This window comes from Coregonus clupeaformis, chromosome 15 (genome assembly GCF_020615455.1).
Source record: "Coregonus clupeaformis isolate EN_2021a chromosome 15, ASM2061545v1, whole genome shotgun sequence".
In the NCBI taxonomy this organism is placed as follows: Eukaryota; Metazoa; Chordata; class Actinopteri; order Salmoniformes; family Salmonidae; genus Coregonus; species Coregonus clupeaformis.
The window spans coordinates 42,840,515-42,867,393 of NC_059206.1; the positions used below are offsets into that span (position 1 = coordinate 42,840,515).

At 45.6% G+C, this 26,879-nt stretch overlaps 1 protein-coding gene across 1 annotated transcript; it reads right to left on the minus strand.

Annotated features, from left to right (window-relative positions):
• LOC121583292 (eosinophil peroxidase-like) lies at window positions 1-25,216 on the minus strand. The gene is made up of 13 exons (XM_045225446.1): window positions 25,059-25,216; window positions 24,216-24,400; window positions 23,943-24,075; window positions 23,591-23,720; window positions 23,279-23,471; window positions 11,719-11,732; window positions 6,886-7,249; window positions 5,575-5,735; window positions 5,099-5,357; window positions 4,831-5,001; window positions 2,810-3,047; window positions 633-942; window positions 1-535 (listed from the first exon to the last, which is right to left on the minus strand). The coding sequence occupies exons 1-13, from the start codon at window positions 25,214-25,216 to the stop codon at window positions 521-523; spliced, it is 2,331 nt and encodes a 776-aa protein (XP_045081381.1). The 3' UTR covers window positions 1-520.
• Between the last annotated feature and the right edge of the window lie 1,663 nt (window positions 25,217-26,879).

Sequence of the window (26,879 nt, forward strand, 5' to 3'; positions counted from 1 at the left end):
AGTAGTTTCCCTTTCTGTTTACTAATACATTTACTTTATAATGTTAAACTTTTTGCTATTTTTTCTTCTGTTTGCATTCCTTCACACAAATCAAACACAGTACAATTCTTACAGCACTCCTTGATTTTTTTGTCATAGAATGAATCAACAACACCTAAAACACTCAAAATATCAGTTTGCAGAATGCAAATAAATCTTTTAAAAATCCTGTTCAAAATGACAAGAAGCTTTACTAGTTAATTGACCTTAACCAGCTGCAAGGAGTGCAGCATTCCTGAGAATCAGCTGGCTGACGTAAGGCCATTGACACAGCTCATTGTTACGCCACAGGTCCACGCTGTGAACCGCAGTGCAGAAGAAGGGAAAGTAGTAGATACCAGGTATGGTGCTGGTGGTAAATAACACCCCTGACTCTGTGTTGTAATGCTTCTGCTGTAAGTGTGAGGAAGTTGTCAGCCAGCTGATAAGGCGGACAGCTGCAGGGTGGAGTTGCTGCTAGGACCTTGGGGTCCAGGGGGCCTTACGTCAGGGGGATCTAGAAAATAATACAGAAAAAGAGGGTGATGTTTGCAGTAAGCGGTGGATGGGTTATGCAGAAGTATTGAGTTATTAACTGATGTTGAACCAATTACCTCGTTGTCCTGGTCCGACGGCTGCTGCTGAGGCTGCTGTTGTTGTTGCTGTTGCTGATGTTGTTGCTGTTGCTTCTGAGCCTGATCCTCCTCCTGATTCTGGTTCTGCTGTCTCTCCCTCCAGGCTTGGAGGTTTAATTGCGGGATACTGTTGCAGTTAATGGGTCTGTTCTTACCCTCGGGGATTCTGAATGGGTCATTGGACACAACTGTAATGCCAGTGTTGTCACAGATGATCCGAGCCAAAGAGGCACGACTCAGGGCAGCCCTCTGAGCTGAGGTAAAGACGCCTGGGTTTTCATACCACAGCCTGGGGATCAACAAGCAAGAAGGGATATGAGCGACACGTGCATACTCTGACAAACACATGCTGGAACAACCACTCTCTCTATTTCTCTCTCTCCATTTCTTTCTTTCTTTCTTTCTTCTTTCTTTCTTTCTTTCTTTCTTTCTTTCTTTCTTTCTTTCTTTCTTTCTTTCTTTCTTTCTTTCTTTCTTTCTTTCTTTCTTTCTTTCTTTCTTTCTTTCTTTCTTTCTTTCTTTCTTTCTTTCTTTCTCTCTCACTCCCTCTCCTTCTCTCTTTCGCTCTCTCTCTCTCCCTCTCCTTCTCTCTCTCTCTCACGCTCCTTCTTTCGCTCTCTCTCTCTCTCAATTCAATTTCAATTCAAGGGGCTTTATTGGCATGGGAAACATATGCTTGAATTGCCAAAGCAAGTGAAATAGATAATAAACAATAATAATAAAGATAATAAAAAGTGAACAGTAAATATTACACTCCAAAAGAATAAAAACATTTCAAATATCATATTATGTCTATATACAGTGTTGTAAAGATGTGCAAATAGTTTAAAGTACAAAAGGGAAAATAAATAAACATAAATATGGGTTGTATTTACAATTGTGTTTGTTCTTCACTGGTTTCCCTTTTCTTGAGGCAACAGGTCACAAATCTTGCTGCTGTGAAAATTATCTTCCCCAAACCTGAAACTATGCCAGTTAGGCTCTACACCCATTGTAAAGCGGATTAATGTGCTTAATTTTAAGAAGTTTTTTGGCCACTTTAGTTGTGATACAAACCTTATTAAAACATATAGGCCTATGGGCTAGGCTACATGAGGTGTGGGACTATGATATGAAAAAGTACCCAAAACAAGGCATAATTCACAAGTGATAATATATAATTCACAAGTGATAGGCTAATATTGTCACCCATCAGACTATTCTTGATTGAATCTTGTCTTAACATATACTAAATAATATGTGTGAAATTTGTTTTGATTTAGAATGGACCATTATCATGCACCTGTCTCTAAACAGGGGCAGGGGAAAAAATACATGTCATCTATGCTGTTCATTTTCATGCCAGCCAGGTAGGCTATACTCCTGTTGTAAAGAAAAGCAATGTGCTTAATATTAGGAAAGTTGAGAAATAAATATAGTAAGCATGTAGAAAGCTGATGGGATCCTCCTCTTTTTAATAGAGGCCATCACTCTGTTTTCTCACGCAATTGCATAGCCTATAGAAATGTTGCGCAACATTAGCTCATTGGCTCTCATTAAGTGTTTGATTAGATTTCCGATTACATTTGCATTGATGTCAGAGTGATTAGAGGGACAATAGAATGCTGAGTACCAGGCAGTTAGCAAGTTTGGTAGGCTACTAATGACCATCAGCAGCATCAGAGCTTGGAGAAGCCTAATTACCATGACTGGTCACATGGAATTTGACTGCCTTCATGACTCGTGACTGCTGGTGTGGCGATAATATGGTCACCGTAACAGCCCTATATCTGACTAAGATCATAACATGGTGTCAGAAGTGCTTTAACCTTGTCAAATATAAGACAGGAGAGATTATTTCACAGAAAATAATAATGTTCCTTGAGTTTTGCCTCGTCATTGAGTAGAGCAGCACAGACGGAGCCGTTGCTATGGATAATCACAGACGCAGAGCCACCATTAGCAGCGCGCATGCAGAGCGCGCAGCGCGCAGGGAGCAAGTGACAGAGAGAGGAGCAGCTAATGGATTTACTAATGGAGGAATTTATTTCTGATTTCGGGTTTCAGGCAGGGCCTTAAATCTGGCAGAAGCAATCGGGCCTGGGTAGGGTAGGGCCTGACCGTCTCAGGCTTAAAATTCATCCCTGTGCAGGGCTCTAACACACATACATACACACCTGTCTCCCTGGCGGATCCTCTGGAACTGGGTGGCTATGAGGCAGGCGAAGAGAGGCCCGACGCGTCCTCCTCGTACAAAGGGTTCAGCCACGCCCCCCATCCACACATCAATGTTAGCTGGGGTGCCGTAGAGCTCCATCAGTCTGCGGGCCAGGTTTGTGTTGTTCAGAACCACAGCCAGCTGAACCTGGTTCTTAGGAGTTGAGAGTCCACAGTATTTTCGCCAAGCATTGTAGCCTAGGTTGGGGGACAGAAAGAAAATAATTAGTGCATGGAACAGATTGATAGAGCTATATTTAGGATGAGAAAAATGAAAAATATTAATCTTGTAGGCAATATTTCCTCCCCAACAGATTTGGTGTCAATAGATCTACTCTGCTGAAAAAAACAGCATAGACTGGTCATGCTGGTCACCAGCCTTCGCTGTGTTTTGGACACTGGTGTAATAAAATCTAAATAAAATAAAACATGTATTTGTCACGTGCCGAATACAACGGGTGTAGACTTTACCGTGAAATGCTTGCATCACAACGATGCAAAGTAAAAATACAAAAATAAAATACACAACAATGGAGGTATATAAAGGGAGTAGTACCAAATCAATGTGCAGGGGTACGAGGTAATTGAGGTAGATATGTAGATGAAGGCAGGGTAAAGTGACTAGGCATCAGGATAGATAATAATAAAAGTAAATAAAGAACAGAGTAGCAGCAGCAAATGATGAGTGTAAAAGTGTGTGTGTATGTGTGTGTGTGTTTGCGTCGTATGCATTTGTGTGTTACGTGTGTGTGCGTATGTAGTGTGAATGTGTGTGGGTTTTGTGTGAGAGTGTCAGTGTAGTGTGTGTGAGTGTGTATATTATGTGTATATATATTCTTGTGAGTGTGCGATAGGGTCAGTGCAGATAGTCAGGGAACCATTTAATGAACTATTTAGCAGTCTTATGGCTATTAAGCAGTCTTATGACTTGGGGTAGAATCTGTCTCGGAGCCTGTTGGTCCGAGAGCCGATGCTCCGGTACCGTTTGCCGGATGGTAGCAGAATAAACAGTCTATGGCTTGGTGACTAGAGTCTTTGGCAATTTTTCGACCAGCCTTCGCTGTGTTTTGGACACTGGTGACCAGTGTACCACCATATGCTGGTCACCAGCAAAACCAGCATCAAACTGCTTAATTATTTAAGCCAATACATTAAATAAATCATAATTGCTTACTTTGAGGACCTAGTTTTTCCCTAATACAGTGGCCACATCAGGCCTGCAAGTCACATTATGCTGGCTTGCAAAGTGATGTTTAATTCCTATTGGAATCCAGCCAGAGTGGGGATATCCAAATGTTTAAACTTTTATTCAACCACAATCTGCATTCAGAATGACTGCCCGGGTTAGAAAGATTAATAAATGAGACTACCTAAACACTCTAAAGTGGAACAACCATCTCAGTAACAGATGCAATAAGTCCAACTAACAGATTGGATTAGTTTAGAATGTATTTATCTTTGTGTAGTATAACATTCATTAATCAATCAATGTACATATTGAAACAAACAATTCTAAAAATCTAACTGCAATAGAGCATGCTGGGAAATATGATAATGATAGGAGTGGTTTTGCCAGAACAGCTTGATCAGCTAGCTAGAGCATGCTGGACCAGCATAGACCAGCATGGACCAGCTTGGTCACAAGCATACCAGCATCACCAGCATACCAGCATAAGATGGTCACCAGCAAACCAGCATACCAGTATGAGCTGGTCACCAGCACACCAGCATACCAGTATGAGCTGGTCACCAGCACACCAGCATACCAGTATGAGCTGGTCACCAGCACACCAGCCTAACCAGCTAAACTATGATGGTCAGACCAGCTTGACCAGCAAAGACCAGCATGGATAAGAATAGACCAGGATGGACCAGCTTGAAATGTTTTTTTCAGCAAGGTATGTAAAGGATTAGCTGTAAGTATAACGTTAGAAATGTGTTTATCTGTGGTATCAGAAAGGCGGTATAGGGACGTGTGTACCAAGCAGGCCATGGTCACGTCCACGCTGCATGTTGAGGGAGCCCAGGTCCAGAGCCAGGTGTCGTACGAACTGGAAGAGTCTCTCCCTCAGAGCGTCCACCATCATGTGATCCTGGGTGTTCAGCTTAGCAGGCCGACCCACCAGACCTCGGATCAGAGGGTCGATACCACCTAAAGGTGGACAAAACGAGAATTGAATATTTAAATGTTTAACCTTTTCCACCATCAAAGTTAATTAGCATCCCTATGAGTATCTCCCACCACTCACCCTCAAACACCAGCCTCCAGGGGGTGAAGAAAGCTTTGAACAGAGGCACACTGGGGAAGTTGGCATTTTCCCTGTAGTTGCTGTCCAGGCGGGACAACATGGGCTGGATGGCCAGGTGGGCAAAGCGGTACGCTGCTGTAGCAAACACGTTGGCAATGCTGGGATCAATCTTCTCATCGTAACCAGGGTAACTGCCGAGCTGGCGGGCCATGATGTCTGGGCCCACGATGTGTGGCAGGTAGTCCCGGAACACAAACACCTAGGAGGGATTGAGAGGAATAGAGTGAGAGAGACACAATTTTAGGTGTCTATGTGATAGGGAAGCTGTGTCTGTGAGAATATTCTAGAATATTTCCATGTGTAAGAATGAGAAGCAAAGGGAAAGAGAGTGTGTGTTAGAGAATATGCACTGGACAAGTAGCGGAGAGAAGGAACTGACACCATGAGTATTAGTGATATGTGTCTATTTGTGGTACCTGGGTGTAGGCGCCCATGATCTTACGGGCCTCCTGATAGAGTGTCTCAGCATCCCATTGTGGGTTGAGACGACGCAGGGCACGGGCCAGACGGTTGTGCTCACGCATGAACATTGTGTGAATAGATGTCAAGGCTATGTTCTCATCCACACGGACATCACCTGGCAGACAGAGACTTACTGGTTAAGCCAAATAGTGATTGAGATGAACATCATACACATTGTTTGTCTGTATCCAGACAACTATTGTACATTAAAGTCAAATAATTACTCTAATTAAAGTTCTCTCTCTTTGTGTAATTCTGTTCCTTAGACTTCCTTAGTCCCATTGCAGTCAAAAATGTGATTTTCCTGTGTTTTATATATATTTCCACACCGTTAAATTGTGAACATGATAATGCCCTTTTAGTGTAAGAGCTGTTTGAAAAGACTGCCTGAAATATCCGCCTGTTTTGATGGCATTGAGTTTTGGTGATAAGTTAATAGACCAATAAGAAAGAGAGTTCCAAACCTCTCTGCCAATAACTGCTAGTTTTCAGTTTCCCCCTACCCACTCAGACCACTCCCAGACAGTCCTAGCAAAATTATTGCTTGAGAAATTGGTCTTGGTAAGAAGCTATCTTTGTTTATTTTTTAAAATGTTGATTGAAAACAATCACAGGAAGGTACTTAATTGTTGCCCAGAAGTTATATGATATTGAGAAAAAAAACGGCTGCATTGGGCCTATAACCTAAATATATACTTTCACTTAAATATACACTGATTGTACAAAATGTTAGGGACACCTGCTCTTTCCACAACATAGACTGACCAGGTGAATCCAGGTGAACGTTTTGATCCCTTATTGATGTCACCTGTTAAATCCACTTCAATCAGTGTAGATGAAGGGGAAGAGACAGGTTAAAGAATGATTTTTAAGCCTTGAGACAATTAAGACATGGATTGTGTATGTGCGCCATTCAGAGGGTGAATGGGCAAGACAAAATATTTAAGTGCCTTTGAACGGGGTATGGTAGTTAGTGCCAGGCGCACCGGTTTGTGTCAAGAACTGCGACGCTGCTGGGTTTTTCACGCTCAACATTTTCCTGTGTGTATCAAGAATGGTCCACCACCCAAACGGACATCCAGTCAACTTGACACAACTGTGGGAAGCATTGGAGTCAACATGGGCCAGCATCCCTGTGGAATGCTTTCAACACCTTGTAGAGTCCATGCCCCGACTAATTGAGGCTGTTCTGAGGGCAAAAGGGGGTGCAACTTAAAATTAGGAAGATGGTCTACTCTTCAGAGAAACAAAGTTAAAAGGCTAACCTGCCATGAAGCAGGGCACCTCCTTGGCATTGGTGTCGTTGGTGACTCTCTGGCGGGTGGCACACATGTTCCCCATCACTTTCGTGAAGGGTAGCAGGTTGCGCCCGTTGTCTGTGAACTCTTTGTTGACACGCAGCAGGCCCCCATCGTTGGTGAGGTCACGGAGGTCACGCGCCAACCCCTCCTCAGAGCCGTACACCTGCCCCAAGTCCAGGAAGGCCGTGAGAGCATTGATCTGCTCCCTCTTCTTGGCCACACCACCGAAATTGAAAGCAGACTCTCCTGTGCCGCACACGGGCGCTGATCGGAAGACCGGGATGCAGCTGTCTGGGCCAGTGGGCAAGCGTTGGTCTCTGGGAGGAATCTGGTCATGGAGGAAACAACAGAAGTTGAAGACCTAATAATCTATGGACCATGGACACACTCTTAGAAAAAAAAAGGTGCTCAGTAGAAACATACAGGGTTGTTCGGTTTGTCCCCATAGGGGATCTGTTTTTGGTGCTGGGTAGAACCATTTGCAGAGCATTCTATCTAGAACCCTCTATGTAGGGTTTTTCAAAGAATCTCATGTATAGGGTTCTACCTAGAACCGGTTTGTGTCAAGAACTACAACGCTACTGGGTTTTTCATGCTCAACAGTTTCCTGTGTGTATCAAGAATGTTCCACCACCAATCAGCCTATTACCAACCCAAATTGTGTTTGATCAGATACAATGCTATTTTACAGTAAACAAATTGACAACAGACTTTCAGCATGCTGATAGGGAAGGACATTCAACAAGCACAGCACTTACACAAATGACTGATGATTGGCTGAGAGAAATTGATGATAAAAAGATTGTGGGGGCTGTTTTGTTAGACTTCAGTGCGGCTTTTGACATTATCGATCATAGTCTGCTGCTGGAAAAAACGTATGTGTTATGACTTTACACCCCCTGCTATATTGTGGATAAAGAGTCTAACAGAACACAGAGGGTGTTCTTTAATGGAAGCCTCTCCAACATAATCCAGGTAGAATCAGGAATTCCCCAGGGCAGCTGTCTAGGCCCCTTACTTTTTTCAATCTTTACTAACGACATGCCACTAGCTTTCAGTAAAACCAGTGTGTCTATATATGCGGATGACTCAACACTATACACGTCAGCTAATACAGCGACTGAAATGACTGCAACACTTAACAAAGAGTTGCAGTTAGTTTCAGAATGGGTGGCAAGGAATAAGTTAGACCTAAATATTTAAAAAACTAAAAGCATTGTATTTGGGACAAATTATTCACCAAACCCTAAACCTCCACTAAATCTTGTAATGAATAATGTGGAAATTGAGCAAGTTGAGTTGACTAAACTGCTTGGAGTAACCCTGGATTGTAAACTGTCATGGTCAAAACATATTGATTCAACCGTAGCTAAGATTGTAACGATCCCGGCAGTCTGAGTCGGGTCCTGTCTGTGTACTAGTTTTTCTGCTCGTGATCTCCAGTTTCCCGAGGGTTCTGGAATGCTCCCTGCCTGGTTGCCGGGCAACGTTGCTAGGCGGGAGCTCTCTTGATTTCCGCACCTGCATCCCATCAGCAATCTGCACACCTGGTCCTGATCATCACCCTTCTTAGGCTCTGTCCTAACATCCATTCCCTGCCGGATCGTTAGCCATGAACAGTATGTTTATCAGCGGATCAGTCTTAGAGCTTAGAGCATTAGTTTTGTTGTTTTGCACCTTGTTTGCTTGTTGTATGCTTACCTCCGTTTTGTTCTCCCTGCAGTCACTCGTCCGGAACCTTCACCCAACCTCTGCCTGATGGTCGGCGGCTGCCGAGCCATCATTGGACCAACTACTGCACCCTCAACAACTCATCCACGCCACCCGCTCTGTTCCCTGGATTATTCAGCAGCACTCAAGGATCAGTTAAATAAACACTCACCTTTGACACCACTTACCTTGTCCTGGTCTGCTTCTGGGTTCTGGCTTAGTAAACCGTGACAGAACGATCCGGCCAGTAATGAACCCAGCGGACCTGGACTCTGTTCGCCATGCCATTACCCATCAGGAGAAGGTGTTGGGCCATCATAGCACGGTACTACAGGAGATCGCGTTGTCAGTTCGGAACCTTTCTACCGGTCTGACGGAGGTCCAGAACCAGCGCAAGTTTCCGGTGGAGGATCCACTACCGGTTTCACCCATCTCGCCTGCCGCTTCTGGAGCTGTGTCCTTCCGTGAGCCCAAGGTTCCGACGCCGGATAAATATGAGGGGGAGCTGGGAAGATGCCGTTCCTTCCTTCTGCAGTGTGGATTAGTGTTCGATCTACAGCCCTACTCTTATGCCACAGACAAAGCTAGGATAGCCTTTGTGATTGAGTTGCTGCGTGGTCGAGCGCTGGAGTGGGCTTCAGCCGTTTGGGAACGACAGGATCCCTGCATGGCTTCATACCAGGGGTTCACGGCCGAGATGAGGAAGCTCTTCGACCATTCCGTCCGAGGGAGGGACGCAGCTAGGCGCCTGTTTTCGCTTCGCCAAGGAACTCGCAGCGTGGCCGACTTCGTGATCGAGTTCAAGACGTTGGCTGTGGAGAGTGGGTGGAATGAGGAGTCTCTGCAAGCGGCCTTTTACCAGGGTCTGTCGGAGCAGCTCAAGGATGAGTTGATCTCCTATCCGGAGCCTAGTGACCTGGACAGCTTGGTAGCCTTGTCTATTCGGGTGGATAATCGAGTCCGAGAGCGAAGGAGGGAGAAGCAATGGGTCCCGTCCAACCGATCAGCTTCTCAGGTTCCAGTCGGGTCGGGGATTGGACCAGAATACGTCGATCATCGTCCACCACACAGGATTAGTGGAGAGGTCCTGTCTCCCGATTCTGAACCCATGCAAGTGGGGCGGCACGGGTTAACCAAGGAGGAGCGCCAACACAGACGTAGGACTAACGGTTGCCTCTACTGTGGTGGTTCGGGACATTACCTCGCCACTGGTTCCCGGCGGTCGTCAAACTGCGCGGCTCGCTAAAGTTGGGAGGACTTTTAGCGAGCCAGTTTCGACCTCTCAATACCTCTGTCAGACCCGTTTCCCGGCTACCCTTATGAACAGGAATCAGAGCTTAGCGATTAACGCTTTTATCGATTCAGGTGCCGATGGAAGCTTTCTTGATGCCGAGTTGGTGGAACAGCTGGGGCTTTCCAAGGAGCAATTGCCGGAAGCCATTGAAGCTACCACTCTGGACGGCAGCAGTCTGGCACGTATCACGATGAGGACTGAACCGGTTAAGATGCTGTTGTCGGGGAATCATTCTGAGATGATTTCATTCTTCATTCTGCCGTCTTCCCATGTTCCTCTGGTCCTTGGATACCCCCTGGCTGAAGGAACACAATCCCACGTTCGATTGGGTGACGGGCAAGGTAACGAGTTGGAGCCTTGATTGTCATGCTAACTGTCTCAAGACTGCCTGTCCCCATTCGGTTCCCAGTCAGGTGATTGAGGCTAAACCCCCAGATTTGTCCCTGGTTCCCGAGACATATCACGATTTGGGGGAAGTGTTCAGTAAGCAGAAGGCTCTGTCACTCCCTCCCCACCGACCATATGATTGTGCCATCAACCTGTTCCCTGGAGCTGTCTACCCCAAGGGAAGGTTATACAGTATCTCCCGACCTGAACGTGAGGCTTTGGAGACCTACATCAAGGAGTCCCTAGCGGCTGGTCTCGTTCGGCCCTCGTCATCACCCCTGGGGGGCAGGATTCTTCTTTGTGGGTAAGAAGGATGGCTCTCTTCGACCGTGTATTGATTATCGGGGGTTGAATGACATCACGGTCAAGAACAAGTATCCCCTGCCCTTGATGAGTTCTGCCTTCGACTCCTTACAGGGTGCTACGGTGTTCACCAAGCTAGACCTACGCAATGCGTATCACATGGTCCGGATCAGAGAGGGGGACGAGTGGTTGACGGGGTTTCAATACACCGATGGGTCACTTCGAGTATCAGGTGATGCCGTTTGGACTGACCAATGCTCCAGCGGTATTCCAGAGTATGGTGAACGACGTCCTGAGAGATATGATCGGTCTCTTTGTGTTTGTTTACCTGGATGACATTCTGATCTTCTCGAAGGAACCTTCCGACCACGTCCAGCATGTCCGGCAGGTTCTGCAGCGATTGTTGGAGAATCGCCTGTTCGTGAAGGCCGAGAAGTGCGAGTTTCACGCCCACACGACATCCTTTCTCGGGTACATCATCTCCAGGGGAGAGATTAGGATGGACCAGGAGAAGGTTAGAGCGGTTCTGGAATGGGCCCAGCCCGGTACGAGATTGCAGCTCCAGAGATTTTTGGGGTTTGCGAATTTCTACCGCAGATTCATCCGGGATTACAGCCGTGTGGCCGCTCCGTTAACTGCCTTGACTTCCAGTATCAGGACCTTCAAGTGGAATCCGGAGGCGGATCGAGCGTTTCTGGATTTGAAGAGGCGATTCACCAACGCACCGATTCTCTCTCAACCGGACACGGCCCGTCAGTTCGTCGTTGAAGTGGACGCGTCTGATGTGGGAGTTGGCGCCATCCTGTCGCAGCGATGCTCCACGGACAGTAAACTCCATCCCTGCGCCTACTACTCTCGTCGCCTTTCGCCTGCGGAGAGGAATTACGATGTGGGTAACCGGGAGCTTCTCGCGGTGAAACTTGCCTTGGAGGAGTGGCGCCACTGGTTGGAGGGGGCGGAGCAACCGTTTATTGTGTGGACTGACCACAAGAATCTTGCTTACGTGCAATCGGCTAGACGTCTCAACTCCGGCCAGGCCAGGTGGGCGTTGTTTTTCGGACGATTCAATTTTTTCCCTGACGTTCCGACCTGGATCTAAGAACGGCAAGGCGGACGCCTTGTCCCGGATGTTCTCCAAGACGGAAGAGAGTGGGTCCAAGACCGAGACAATTCTCCCCGGAACTGCGTCGTGGGAGCAGTTATGTGGAAGATTGAGGAGGAGGTGATGGCGGCCCTTCGGACGCAGCCCGGTCCCGTAACGGTCCACCCGGTCGGTTGTTTGTGCCTGAGTCGGTTCGTCCTGCTGTCCTCAAATGGTCCCACGCCAGCAAGATGGCTTGTCACCCTGGCGTGGCTCGGACGATGGCGTTTCTTCGCAGACGCTTTTTGGTGGCCTGCCATGGCCGAGGATACTCGGGGTTTTGTTGCTGCCTGTCCAGTGTGTGCGCAGAATAAGAGTACCAATCGGCCCAGCTCTGGACTACTTCACCCCCCTTCCTATTCCCCGGCGACCATGGTCGCATCTGGCCCTGGACTTTGTCACTGGGTTGCCCGCTTCTGAGGGGAACACGGTCGTTCTGACTATCGTGGACAGATTCAGCAAGTTCGCCCACTTTGTGCCAATTGCCAAGCTTCCCTCTGCCTCGGAGACGTCCGAGATCCTGGTTAGGGAGGTTTTCAGGGTCCACGGTTTGCCCAGTGATATCGTTTCCGACCGTGGCCCTCAGTTTACCTCTGCTGTCTGGAAGTCCTTCTGTTTGGCCATTGGAGCTACAGTCAGTCTCACATCTGGTTTTCACCCCCAATCTAATGGTCAGGCGGAGAGAGCCAACCAGAAGATGGAATCCACGCTACGCTGCCTGGTCTCTTCCAACCCCACCTCCTGGGTCTCTCAGTTGCCTTGGGTTGAGTATGCCCACAATACTCTCCCTACATCTGCCACTGGGATGTCTCCCTTCCAGTGCCTGTATGGCTACCAACCTCCCTTGTTCCCTTCTCAGGAGAAGGAGCTCTCAGTGCCTTCTGTTCAGGCCCATATTCGTCGTTGCCACCGAACCTGGCATCGGGCCAGAAAGGCACTCCTTAGAGTTTCGGACCGGTATCAGCTCCAGGCGAATCGTCACCGGATCCCCGCTCCCACCTATACCATCGGAGATAGGGTCTGGTTGGCCACACGGGATCTTCCTTTACGGACTGAGTCTAGGAAGTTGTTACCAAGTTCATTGGTCCGTTTGTGGTGGAGAAGGTGATCAATCCGGTGGCAGTTCGACTCAAACTACCGAGGACGCTCAGAGTCCACCCCACCTTTCATGTCTCCTGCCTCAAGCCTGTTTTCCTCAGTCCTCTGTTGCCTCCTCCGCCTCCTCCTCCTCCTCCTCGGATGATCGGAGGTGGTCCTGCCTACACGGTGCGACGCATCATGGATTCCAGACGGCGGGGCCGGGGTTTCCAGTATCTCGTGGACTGGGAGGGGTATGGTCCTGAAGAGAGGAGTTGGATTCCGCGGCGACAGATCCTAGATGCTGACCTCATTCGTGACTTCTACCGCCTCCATCCTGGCGCTCCGGGAGTCCGCCCGGTGGCGTTCGGTCGGAGGGGGTACTGTAACGATCCCGGCAGTCTGAGTCGGGTCCTGTCTGTGTACTAGTTTTTCTGCTCGTGATCTCCAGTTTCCCGAGGGTTCTGGAACGCTCCCTGCCTGGTTGCCGGGCAACGTTGCTAGGCGGGAGCTCTCTTGATTTCCGCACCTGCATCCCATCAGCAATCTGCACACCTGGTCCTGATCATCACCCTTCTTAGGCTCTGTCCTAACATCCATTCCCTGCCGGATCGTTAGCCATGAACAGTATGTTTATCAGCGGATCAGTCTTAGAGCTTAGAGCATTAGTTTTGTTGTTTTGCACCTTGTTTGCTTGTTGTATGCTTACCTCCGTTTTGTTCTCCCTGCAGTCACTCGTCCGGAACCTTCACCCAACCTCTGCCTGATGGTCGGCGGCTGCCGAGCCATCATTGGACCAACTACTGCACCCTCAACAACTCATCCACGCCACCCGCTCTGTTCCCTGGATTATTCAGCAGCACTCGTGGATCAGTTAAATAAACACTCACCTTTGACACCACTTACCTTGTCCTGGTCTGCTTCTGGGTTCTGGCTTAGTAAACCGTGACAAAGATGGGGAAAAGTGTATCCATAATAAACCGCTACTCTGCCTTCTTAACAGCACTATCAACAAGGCAGGTCCTACAGGCCCTAGTTTGTTGCACCTGGACAACTGTTCAGTTGTGTGGTCAGGTGCCACTTAGAAAAATTGCAATTGGCTCAGAACAGGGCAGCATGGCTGGCCCTTGGATGTACACAGAGAGCTAACATTAATAATATGCATGTTAATCTCTCCTGGCTCAAAGTGGAAGAGAGATTGACTTCATCACTACTTGTATTTGTGAGAGGTATTGACATGTTGAATGCACCGAGCTGTCTGTTTGAACTATTGGCACACAGCGACCCATTGTTGTTAAATAACCACAAGGCTGTGCTTCTATACTCTGGCACAGCATATGATTACTTCCTTACTACAGAAGAGAGCCCAGCAAAAGCTGGTCAGACCTGTGGTCTATTGGGCTTGGTATTACTTAACACAGCTCGGACACCCATGCATACCCCACAAGACATGCCACCAGAGGTCTCTTCACAGTCCCCAAGTCCAGAACAGACTATGGGAGGCGCACAGTACTACATAGAGCCATGACTACATGGAACTCTATTCCACATCAAGTAACTGCTGCAAGTGTGACAGGTTAAAGGACATATTCATAGCCTGTTATACACTAAAAAGTATTAGTAAGTTCATGGTATGTAAGGATCTTAAAATATCTAAGGTTAAAAAGATTATGCATCCAGTACTAGTTCATAGAGATTGATAAAATGCATAAATGTGTTTAAAATCCGTCAAGAGTCAAAGGGTTAATATTGTAAGAGGAATGTGTAAATGTTATATTGACTACTTTAGTTTGTGGTGCCTAATTTAAGGGTAAAAGTGTTAATCTGTGATCTACTAAATGCTCTTAATCTATGAGCCTGAGATCGATTGCTCTGGTCTCCACCCAACTTCCTGGGGGAATCGCGGTCTTTTTCTCATTACACTAAATTTGTCAGTGAGGAAACATAACTGCGTCACGTTCGTGATTATTTCTCCCCTTTTTCAGGGGTGTAACATTTTGGAGGCTCCGCTGAGATTGCTGCTCAGATGTCCGGCTTCCACATCCTGGTCGCTGAATTCCGAGCCAGCTAAATCCCTACATAACAACCCAGGCAGGCTGCAGTGAGGAAAGTGTTGCTGTTCGAGGGGAGCTGGAAGTTGGGGGGTTAAGTACGTGTCAACTGAGGCCGTTGAGAGACCATCAGAGACAGTAAGGACCATCTAATTCAGAGTCAACTCCTGCACAGTAAAGGTTCCTCCTGTCCTGTCAACATGACAACCGCCTTGGAAGAACTACAGGAAGAGGTAGTAGGAGAATTGCAAACCCTGACTAAAGACAAGTTACTAGACGTATGTGTTTTCCTTGACATATCAGGCGAACAGAGAAGAGTTATTCAAGACAAATCCCGCATATCATTGATGACTCACATTATGATGTTCCTTGAAAGAGAGGAAGTTGCAGAGTTAGAAGATGGCGGCATGTCGGAATTATTGTTACTTAAAGACAAAATGACAGAGATGATCAGTGGCATAGATAGCAAGACAGGGCAAACTGACCATGATATTGAAACAGCCAGAACACATCACAGAATAGAGGGACTGAGAACTGTAACCCCACAACAAGGGGTGGGAACTGAGCAGAGTACTGCAGACCAAGCCAGTGATTCTCTGCGCCAGCCCCAACCCCCTGCCCATCTTCAGAGGAGCATGCAGCTCTCACCCAGTGCACAGCCCGGCTCATACTGGCGCAAAGAGTTAAAAATTTCTGGTCAGATAGGTGAACCGGGCCAGAAAGATAAACTGACTTTTTCCAGCCTTGCCCATCAGATTGAGAATGGACTTAACAGAGGCTATCCTGAGGTAGAAATAGTAGACGCAGTAATCAGGGCTATTTCTCCAGGCTCACAGCTACGCAGCTACTTGGAAGGTAAACCCCAGCTAACTCTTCCCACACTTAGATGCATCCTGCGTTCCCACTTCCAAGAGAAGAGTGCAACAGAGCTTTACAAACAGCTAGCTTCAGAAGCACAGCATAGCAAGGAGACCCCTCAAAGCTTCCTGATGCGCGTCTTAGATTTGAGGCAGAAAGTACTATTTGCGTCCCAGGAGTCAGAATCAGGGCTTAAGTATGACCCTGCCCTAGTCCAGCGCATGTGTTTACACACAGTCCTTACAGGTCTCCAGAGTGACAGTATCAGGATAGACATGCAGCCTCTCCTGCTTGATAGCGAAACATCAGATGAGGTTTTGCTAGAGAAGCTTAACATTGCTTGTGCTAATGAGATAGAAAGACGAAACAAAAGCGTTTTAATGCCCCACAGCCTGCTACAACTGTAAGTGTAGTCCAGTTAGAAGATACGCCATCTGCAAAGTGTCCTGTGAAGGAAGCCAAAGCTAAGATACCCGCAGAACTGTTAACAGAGTTAGCTGAACTTAAGACAGGTGTAGCTTCCCTAAAAGGTCTCAGTGCAGAGATTGCTCAGATTAAGGAGACATTACAGCAGCCTATGTTTCAGTCATCGCCTTATGCCCATGCCCCACTTCCAGTTAGGAGGCCAGATAGGGAACCCCAGCCACCTGTTTCCCAGCAGCAGTATTACAGCAACTACAGTCAGCCCCAAGCACCTGACCCTGCGCAGTATCAATATGCACCTAACCTGTATACCAACCGCTCTGCTCAAGCTCCAAGGAGGTGTTTTGTCTGCCAGCAGGCCAGAACAGATGCACGCTGCACACACTGCTTCCGATGTGGGAGTGGAGAACATTTTCAAGCTGGATGTAAAATCCGGGAGTCAGACCATCCAAAGAGGCCCCTTTAAACGGGGAAGGGTTACCGCTGAGGGACAAGTGTTAACCATAGCTACCAAAAAGTCCCAGAAATGTGCAAATTGTGCCAGAGAAGAGTCATTTGAGAACCTGAAACAATGTTCATCATGTAAAGAGACACTGTACTGTTCCAAAGGATGTCAAAACCAACATTGGACTAAACATAAGGAAAAATGCACTCACCTGAAAATTGACTCTACCTGTGAAAAGCTTTCCTGTACAGAAGAAAATGCCCACTCTTTACCATCCCTAGCTCAAGGTTGCCACCCCCATAAGGTCACCTCGCTGGTCGGTAGACAGTGCCTTGTTGAGTGTCACCTGAATCGCCACCACCTCCAAGCTCTATGGGACACAGGCTCTCAGGTATCGGTCATTGATGAACGATGGAAAGCGGAATCTCTCCCAAACGCAAGGCTGAGGGATGTTTCAGAAATTCTGGACTCACCTGATGATCTAAGATTGACGGCAGCAAATGGGACTGAAATGCCGTACCTGGGATGGATTGAAACAACTTTTCGGTTAGCCTCTGAAACTGACCAAACGAAGGAACTGATCATCCCAGTACTGGTAATGAAAGGCTGTCACCTATCTCATCCCATCATAGGTTTCAATGTTATTGAGCACATCCTGACAATGACCGAAAAGACTAAACGGTACAGTACAGTGAAAAAAGCTTTCCCAAGCCTCAAAAGAAATAAGGTGAGGGCTTTTATACAGGCTGTTAGCGCAGAACAGACAGATGAATACGCAGTGAAGACCAAGAAAGAGAAGGTTGCTGTACCAAAACACAGTAGCATTCAGATTGAGTGCCGGGTAGCTTCCCAGCCTTTCAAAGATGACATGACAATGCTTTTCCAGCCAGACCTGAACCCGCAGTGGCCAGATGAACTTGAGTTCTTTGACACACTAGTCAGAGTTAAGAAAGGTGTTTTTCCAGTTGTCATGCTTGATGTCTCTAACCCCACTGACCACGACATTGCCCTGCTAGGACGCACCATAATCGGTACAGTACAAACCATTATGACTGTGTTACCTGCCCAAGTCTTTGAAAAAGCTGTCACCCCAGCCACAGTGAATCACACTAGTGTTCAAACTCCATGTACTGCTACTGAACAGTGGGATCCACCAGTAGGTTTAAGTCACCTAACCGAAGAACAGAGAGAGGTTGTTAGGAAAATGCTTAGAGAAGAGTGTCACTCCTTCTCCAGATCAGACAATGACATTGGCTGCATTGAACGATTGAAAATGACTATTTCTCTAAAGGACTCTGAACCAGTCAAGCGCACATACATGTCAGTGCCCAGGCCACTGTATCAGGAGATGAAGGGTTACCTTCATGACCTCATAGCCCAGGGTTGGGTTAGGAAGTCAAACTCTTCATATTCTTCACCTGTCGTGTGCGTTAGGAAGAAGGACGGGACCCTCCGGTTGTGTATAGATTACAGAGACCTGAACAGAAAGACACATCCCGACCGCCAGCCCATCCCTCGGGTCCAGGACATCATGGACAGTTTAGGTGGTAATTCCTGGTTCTCCCTTTTAGATCAGGGAAAAGCATATCACCAAGGGTTCATCTCTGAAGAAAGCAGATCACTGACAGCATTTGTGACCCCATGGGGACTCTATGAGTGGATACGTATGCCATTCGGCCTCATGAACGCTCCTGCAGCTTTTCAGCGTTGTATGGAGGAATGTTTGGAAGGGCTCCGGGACAACATCTGCATTCCTTATCTGGACGACACGCTAGTTTTCAGTAAAACTTTCGACAGCCATGTGAATGATGTGCAAAAGGTTTTGCAGCGTCTCAGAGAGTATGGCATCAAACTCAAGCCAAGTAAGTGTGATCTCTTTAAACCCCAGGTCCGTTATTTGGGCAGAATAGTGTCTGCAGACGGCAGCAAAGTTGACCCAGCCGATTTTGAAGCAGTAAGAGCATTGAAAGAGATCAGACCACAGACTGTGGGCCAGCTCAGAAAAATGCTTGGTTTACTCACTTACTACAGACAGTACATCAAAGACTTTTCTAGGAGGGCCAGCTGTTTGTATGACCTCCTGAAAGCAGATTCAGAGAAAATACCTGACCACCCACGGAAAGCAAAAACAAAGAAAGTAAGTCATGTGGTGCCCTCAAACAAGCCAATCCTGTGGACTGACCAGCATCAACAGGCACTTGAACAGCTGATTGAGTGTCTGCTTCACCCACCAGTCTTAGGTTTCCCTGACTTCACTCAGCCATTTGTTGTACACACTGATGCGTCACATCAAGGCTTGGGAGCAGTTCTTTATCAAGAGCAAGATGGGAAGCTTAGGGTCATTGCTTATGGCTCTCGAACCTTAACAGCAGCTGAGAAGAACTATCACTACCACTCTGGCAAGCTAGAATTTCTAGCTCTGAAATGGGCAATCACTGATAAGTTCCATGATTATTTGTACTATGCTCCGACCTTCACTGTATACAGTGATAACAACCCGCTCAGCTACATTCTGTCTACTGCAAACTGAACGCAACCACTTCCAGGTGGGTTGCAGAATTGGCTGATTTCCACTTTACAATAAAGTACAGGCCAGGCAGAGAGAACGGTGATGCAGATGCTTTGTCAAGGATGCCACTGGATGTAGAGTCACTGATGAGAGAATGTTCTGAGGAGCTTCCACCAGACACCATTGCCGCCACTATACAAGCAGTAGAGGTACAGAAAGAGCCTTTTGTTCCTTGGTCAATTTCAGCTGCATCTATGTCAGTATCAGCTGAAGGTGAGACAACTACAGCAACAATCAGCTCGATCCCAAAAGAGGGGATAAGAGAGGCACAAGAGTCTGATCCGGTCATCCGTCCTGTGCTCGATTTCAAGCTGTCTGGTTCCAAACCGCCAGTTAAAGAGCAAAAGGAATTCAGTCCAAAGACAAAATGCCTATTCAGAGAATGGGACAAATTGACAATCGACAGTGATGGTATTCTTTACAGAATCACTACAGCCCGCAAGCAGTTAGTTCTACCAGAGCAGTACAAAGGTAAAGTGATGGAAGAGTTGCACAATAACATGGGACACCAAGGTACTGACCGCACTGTATCACTAGTACGTGACCGCTTCTTCTGGCCTTATATGCAATCTGACATTGAGCACTATGTGACTAAAACTTGTAGCTGTGTCAAGCAGAAAAAGCCAGGCCATGAAACAAGAGCTCCTCTGACAAACATTGTGACAACACAGCCATTTGAACTGGTATGTATAGATTTCCTCCATCTCGACAGATGCAAAGGGGGATATGAGTACATCCTCGTGATTGTTGATCATTTTACACGTTACACTCAAGCCTACGCCACCACATCAAAGTCAGGGAAAAACTGCTGCAAATCTCATCTTCAATGACTTTGCCCTGAAGTTTGGGTTCCCCTCCCGCATCCACCATGACCAAGGGGGAGAATTCGAAAATCAGTTGTTCCATCAGTTAAAGAAACTCAGTGGCATGGCGGGGTCCAGAACAACACCCTACCACCCGATGGGGAACGGTCAAGTGGAACGAATGAACAGAACATTGTTGCAAATGCTAAAGACACTAACTGAGACACAAAAGTCAAACTGGAAGGAGTCTCTAAACAAACTGGTTTATGCCTATAACTGCACCCGTTGCGAAGTGACTGGCTATTCACCATTTTATCTTCTGTTTGGGAGATCCCCCAGGCTTCCAGTTGATATGTTCTTTGGATTGTGCACAGAGGCAGGTTCCAGTAACCAGCGAGACTACGTGGAGAACTGGAAACGAGGAATGGAAGAAGCATACGCCATTGCAAATGAAAATGCTCAGAAAGCTGCTGAAAGAAGTAAAAAGTACTATGACACTAAAGTTAGGAGTTCAGTGCTACAGCCTGGCGAGCGAGTTCTGATTAAAAACCTGACACCAAGAGGAGGACCAGGCAAACTCCGTAACTATTGGGAAGATCAAATTCACACAGTAGTGAGACAAATGGGTTCAGACCTGCCGATTTATGAGTTGAGACCAGAAAAGGGTAGGGGACGCTCCCGGGTCCTGCACAGAAACCTGCTCATGTCCTGTGACCACTTACCTTTTGAGAGACAACCAGAAATGACTAAAGATGACAAAAGTAAGAAAAAGAGACATCAGCCTGGATCACAGCCTCTAGATTCTGATGAAGACAGCGGGGATGAATATGACCTTCATCATGAGCCGCTACAGGTCCCCACATTTCCTACAGTACCTGAGAGGTATGCTGAACCAGCGAGAGAGTCGGAAAACAGGCCCCCCACCAGTGAAACAAACAGTTGCGGTGCCAGTTCCTGATACGCTACCAGCACAGCCTCTTGTTGAAAATCAGCTGGAGGAGAAAACAACAGTTAAAGAACTGCCTGCTGAGGAGATGAACTTGCCTGCTGAAAATGTGCCTGATGATCGTCCACTAAGTGCCTTTCCTTCATTAACTGCTGCTGCTGAACCTGAGGAACCAGCTTACCAGCTGCCACAAAGAGAGAGACACCCTCCAAGACGTATCACCTATGATCAGCTTGGTATCCCTTCCTGCTACAGTATACAGCCACAGCCACAGTTGTTCCCTGTCTACCCTGCACCAGGACTGGTTCCATGGCTGCCATCACTACAGCGATATTACCTTCAGCCACCCTACATGTATGGACTTCAGCAAACTTGAGGCCACAGACAGAGTTGACATGTTTGACCATGGACTACTGACTGATTTCACAGACTTTCACAAGACAATTAGCAGACTATGCATATAGATCATTAAAACTGATGGACTGTTGACAATAGTATGAGAAAAGACTGCTTATGGACTGTTTATACAGCTGGTCAACAGATATGGACTGTGAATATAACTTCTTGGTTCTATTTGAACTGTGAACTTTGACCTCTGCTCAAGGACTAGCTTACAGAAGAGGATTTTCTACGTCCAGTGCTTATAGACTGTTTAAGAAGATAATGTTGGTAATGTTGGGACAACATTTATTTTGTCGGGGGAGAGTGTGACAGGTTAAAGGACATATTCATAGCCTGTTATACACTAAAAAGTATTAGTAAGTTCATGGTATGTAAGGATCTTAAAATATCTAAGGTTAAAAAGATTATGCATCCAGTACTAGTTCATAGAGATTGATAAAATGCATAAATGTGTTTAAAATCCGTCAAGAGTCAAAGGGTTAATATTGTAAGAGGAATGTGTAAATGTTATATTGACTACTTTAGTTTGTGGTGCCTAATTTAAGGGTAAAAGTGTTAATCTGTGATCTACTAAATGCTCTTAATCTATGAGCCTGAGATCGATTGCTCTGGTCTCCACCCAACTTCCTGGGGGAATCGCGGTCTTTTTCTCATTACACTAAATTTGTCAGTGAGGAAACATAACTGCGTCACGTTCGTGATTATTTCTCCCCTTTTTCAGGGGTGTAACACAAGCAGTAGAATCAGATGTAAAAAAATTAAAAAAATAAAGATAAAAATACACCTTATGGAACTACGGGGACTGTGAAGAGACACACACACACAGGCATAGACACATGCATACACACAATAACATACGCACTATACACACACGTACACATGGATTTTGTGTTGTAGATATGTGGTAGTAGAGTAGGGGCCTGAGGGCACACACTTAATGTGTTGTGAAATCTGTTGTAAATGTATTGTAATGTATTTTGTATAACAGCCTTAATTTTGCTGGACCCCAGGAAAAGTAAATGCTGCCTTGGCAGCAGCTAATGGGGATCCATAATAAATACAAATACAAATACCACCCAAAGGACATCCAGCCAACTTGACATAACTGTAGGAAGCATTGGAGTCAACATGGGTCAGCATCCCTGTGGAATGCTTTCAACACCTTGTAGAGTCCATGCCCGACGAATTGAGGCTGTTCTGAGGGCAAAGGGGGGTGGGAGTGCAACTCAATATTAGGAAGGTGTTCCTAATGTTAGGTATACTCAGTGTATATCATATGACCTTTCTTTGACGGCCTAATTACACCCTAACACAGTAGTGTTAGGAATCTCCTGGTTTACAGGCCACATCAGGCCTGAAAGTCACATTATGCTGGCTTGCAAAGTGATGTGTAATTCCTATTGGAGACCAGCCAGAGTTAGGATATACAACAAGTGGAATTGTTAATCACCCGCAACCTGCACTCAGAATGACTGCCAGGGTAGGCAAGGTTGAATACTGAGACTATGGGTGCAATAAATCCAATTACTAACAGATTGGATTAGTTTAGAAAACTGTATGTTATTTATCTTCGTGTAGCATAAAATTAATCAACCAATCAATGTACTTCCAAAAACACAGACATTACAGTAAAACAAACAATTCTGAAAATCTCTCTGCAATAGAGCATGCTGGGAAATATTATATATGGTTCTATGTAAAACCCTCGTTGCCTTCCAAATAATCCTTCTTGCCTTCCAAAGAATCATCAAAGAACCCGTTCTTCTGACCAAAACGGTTCTTGGTAGAACCCTATCCCTCCGCAAAGAACCCGTTTGGAACCCTTTTTGTAAGAATGTAGAAAAGGGCAAGATATACAGGGATGACTGCATGCAGTCATTGTGCATGCTGTAAGTGTAAGTCTGTGGGATGTGATGTGAGAGCTGTGACTGACCTGGATGGGGGAAACAGGGTTCGGAACGTTCACAGCTCTTGTCACAGTCCAGGCCGTTGCTGAAGGAGCGGATGCTGGGGGAGAAGGGCGTGAATGTCAGGTCATGGTCGTTCCACTGGCCAAAGAAGGTGACCATGTGTGTGAGCTCGTGATCGCTCTCTACACCAGCATCATTGGTTGCCAGGATACGGTTAGAGACATCCCTTACCTGCACACAGGGAGGGAAGGACGGAAAGAGGGAGAAGGATAAATATAATGATGTTACTTTATATATAACTTGTGGTGACATAGTAGCAGTTATTCCAAATATATTTTTTCTCGTCATACCAGAGGGAGCATAAAGTTGTTGAAGCGCGTGTTTCGGTCCCAGCCATTGGGTTGAGAGACCCCATCGTCATACTGAGCAGGCAGCCAACGAGTGAAGGGTGTATTTGAGGCTCCAAGACGAGGGTAATTCCTGATAAGCATGAAGAAAATACACACCAGAATTTAGAAACCTCACTTGAGGAACTCAAGGGACATGACCTTATCTCCTGCAGCCTATGCACTCAGCCAGTCCTCAGACATAGTGTACACGAACATGAACATCCCCTTATATTCCACCCTACACAACTTCTGTGTGCAAGGCTTTCAAATTGTTGTGTGAAAGTATTCAACCCGCCAGCCCTGGTGCTCTTACAGGTTGTTGCAGACGCTGGTTGCTGTGCGGTACTTGTTAACATTGGGTGTGGTGTGGCAGGAGGGTTTGCTGACACGAGCTGCACAGCCAGTTACCCGGACAATGGTGTTTAGCTCCTCTGGTGTGAGCAGGTCTGAGAAACAAGAGCGAGGGATAAGAAAGAGTTGTATGTGTACTTACTACCACTGTGTGTCTATATCTGAGTGAATATGAATTCTGAATTTCTCACAGAGTGAATGTGTGTGTAGGTATGTATGACCGTGTGTGACTGACCTGTTGCGTTGAGCGAGCGTTTGTGCAACCTGTGCGTGCTGTGGACTTTCTCATGGATCAGTCTCAGGGTGTTCTCCAGGTAGTCTGCAGACCGTACAGCAGAGCGTGTGTCCCTGGCAGGCTGCTTCAGGAGACGCAGGACATCTGAGGGCCTGGTGGACTGCCCACGCACTCTCTCCAGACTCCTGAGTTGTGGACAAGAAGCTGACAGAGTTATGAACAGAAACATGGCCCTGCAGTTGAATAAAAACTCAGTGTAGAGGCAGATTTAGTATTAAGGCCATACAAATGTAATTAAATGTTTAACGGATGCCCCTCTTCCTTTCCTAAAAAATAAAATACAAATACAAAAATGTGAAAAATTTAAAAATGTACTGAAAAATTGCATGGTTATGGCAAGAATTATATCGAGATACACAACTTCCTCTCTGATTGTGGCTGAACTATACCTCTTTAAGGCTGCCTCAAGAGGCTAATATTTCTTGATTAGGTTGCTCAGTGTTGAACTAAGGTTACTATAGAACTTAACATGAGGGTCTACAAAAAAAATTCTCTAGCCTCACTTTAAAAATTAAAACAAATATGTTAATTATTTCATAAAATGGGTATGGCCTAATCACTAGAAATGATTAGAAATTGAAATGATAAAATATAAATTATGAAACTATTATTATTTTCTAAAGGAAATACAAAAAGTAAAATAAAGGGAAATAAGGAGGAATAAGAAAGACTACCGTAATAAATAAATAAAAGTAAATCCATCTCTTAGACTGAGTGAGAAAATGTTGCTAATTGCACACAGTGACACTAGTGCTGCTATCTACAACTGTCAGATTCACCCACTTTTCTCTGGAGTACTTGTAAGCTTCATCTACGAGTCTCTTTGCCTCCTCCACTGAACTTTGAATGAAAGGGCCACCCAAACTTTCCTCTGTAGACAGGGCTGGCTGGCTGAACATCATGCACAACCCTAATGCCAGGAGGGAGGGAAACGGCTTCATCTCTGGAAAGCAAAAAGGGGCATTCATCAGATACCGTCCTTAAAAAAAACATCCCACTGGGCACACCATGTCATTTCAGTGTGGATAATTGGGTCATATTTGTTTGAGACGTTGATCAATGAGATTTCAACCAATATTCACCCATTCAAAAAGACAGCCAGAAGTTAGTTGAAATTATCTCTATGCTTTCAACCATCTAAAAGCACAACTGTCTATCACTGCGCTTTCTACCCCCAAGCCATAACAATTAATCAAATGGCCACCCGGACTATTTACATTGACACCCCCCCATCCATTTGTTTTTACACTGCTGCTACCCGCTGTCTATTATCTATGTATAGTCACTTTACCCCTACCTACATGTCCAAATTACCTTGACTAACCGGTACCCCCTGTATATAGCCTCGTTATTGTTATTTTATTGTGTTAATTTTTATAATTTTTTACTTTCGTTTATTTGGAGAAAAAAAATCTTAACTCTTTCTTGAACTGCATTGTTGGTTAAGGGCTTGTAAGCATTTCATGGTAAGGTTTACACCTGTTGTATTCGGCGCATGTGACAAATAAAGTTTGATTTGATTTGATTTAAAAGCACACTAAAGTTCAAATGGGAATACAATGTCAGATGTTTTGTTTATTTATACAACAGATTCATGTGTTATTGCTGTTCTGTTCAACGCAACCAAATACCAACATTTGAAGGACATTTATCTTCTACTTGGATAGTTCCATCTGTGCCACTGACTCAATCTGGCTTTAATTCCAGTTTGTCTACAAATTAATAATTTATATGTGGATTCACATCTCCATCTAATATTTGAAAAAAAATAAGTTAAGTCTAAGTTAAAGAATAGGACTACAGCTGCATTGCATGCTGTTTGGGGTTTTGGGCTGGGTTTCTGTATAGCACTTTATGACATCTGCTGATGTAAAAAGGGCTTCATGAATACAATTTGATTGATTGATTGATTGACTAAATCAAATCAAATCAAACTTTAAATGCAGTAAAAAAAATTAAAAAAGATGTTGTCCTATTCTTTAACTTATATTTTTGGTTGAGATGGAGACGTGAATCCAACATATAAGCTATGAATTTGTAAACAAACTAGAATTAAAGCCAGACTAAGTCAGTGGCGCAGATGTAACTATCCTAGCAGAATGTTGATATTTGGTTGTGTTGACAACCAAACACAATTCAATATCACTAAATATCATTACATTTGAAATCAACCGGAGCTTGAAACCCTAAGCCTATTGTATTGTCTATTTTTAGTTGAATTCTGGTTTGAATTTCATCAATAGCTGTTGATTACTTTGCAAACGCTATACACCGAGTATACAAAACATTAAGAACACCTGCTCTTTCCATGACATAGACTGACCAGGTGAATCCAGGTGAAAGCTATTATCCTTTATTGATGTCACTTGTTAAATCCACTTCAATCAGTGTAGATAAAGGGAAGGAGACAGGTTAAAGAATGATTTTTAAGCGTTTAGGCAATTGAGAAATGGATTGTGTATGTGTGCCATTAGGAGGGTGAACGGGCAAGACAAAATATTTAAGTGCCTTTGAACGGGGTATGGTAGTATGTGCCAGGCGCACCAGTTTCTGTCAAGAACTGCAACGTTGCTGGGTTTTTCACGCTCAACAGTTTCCCGTGTG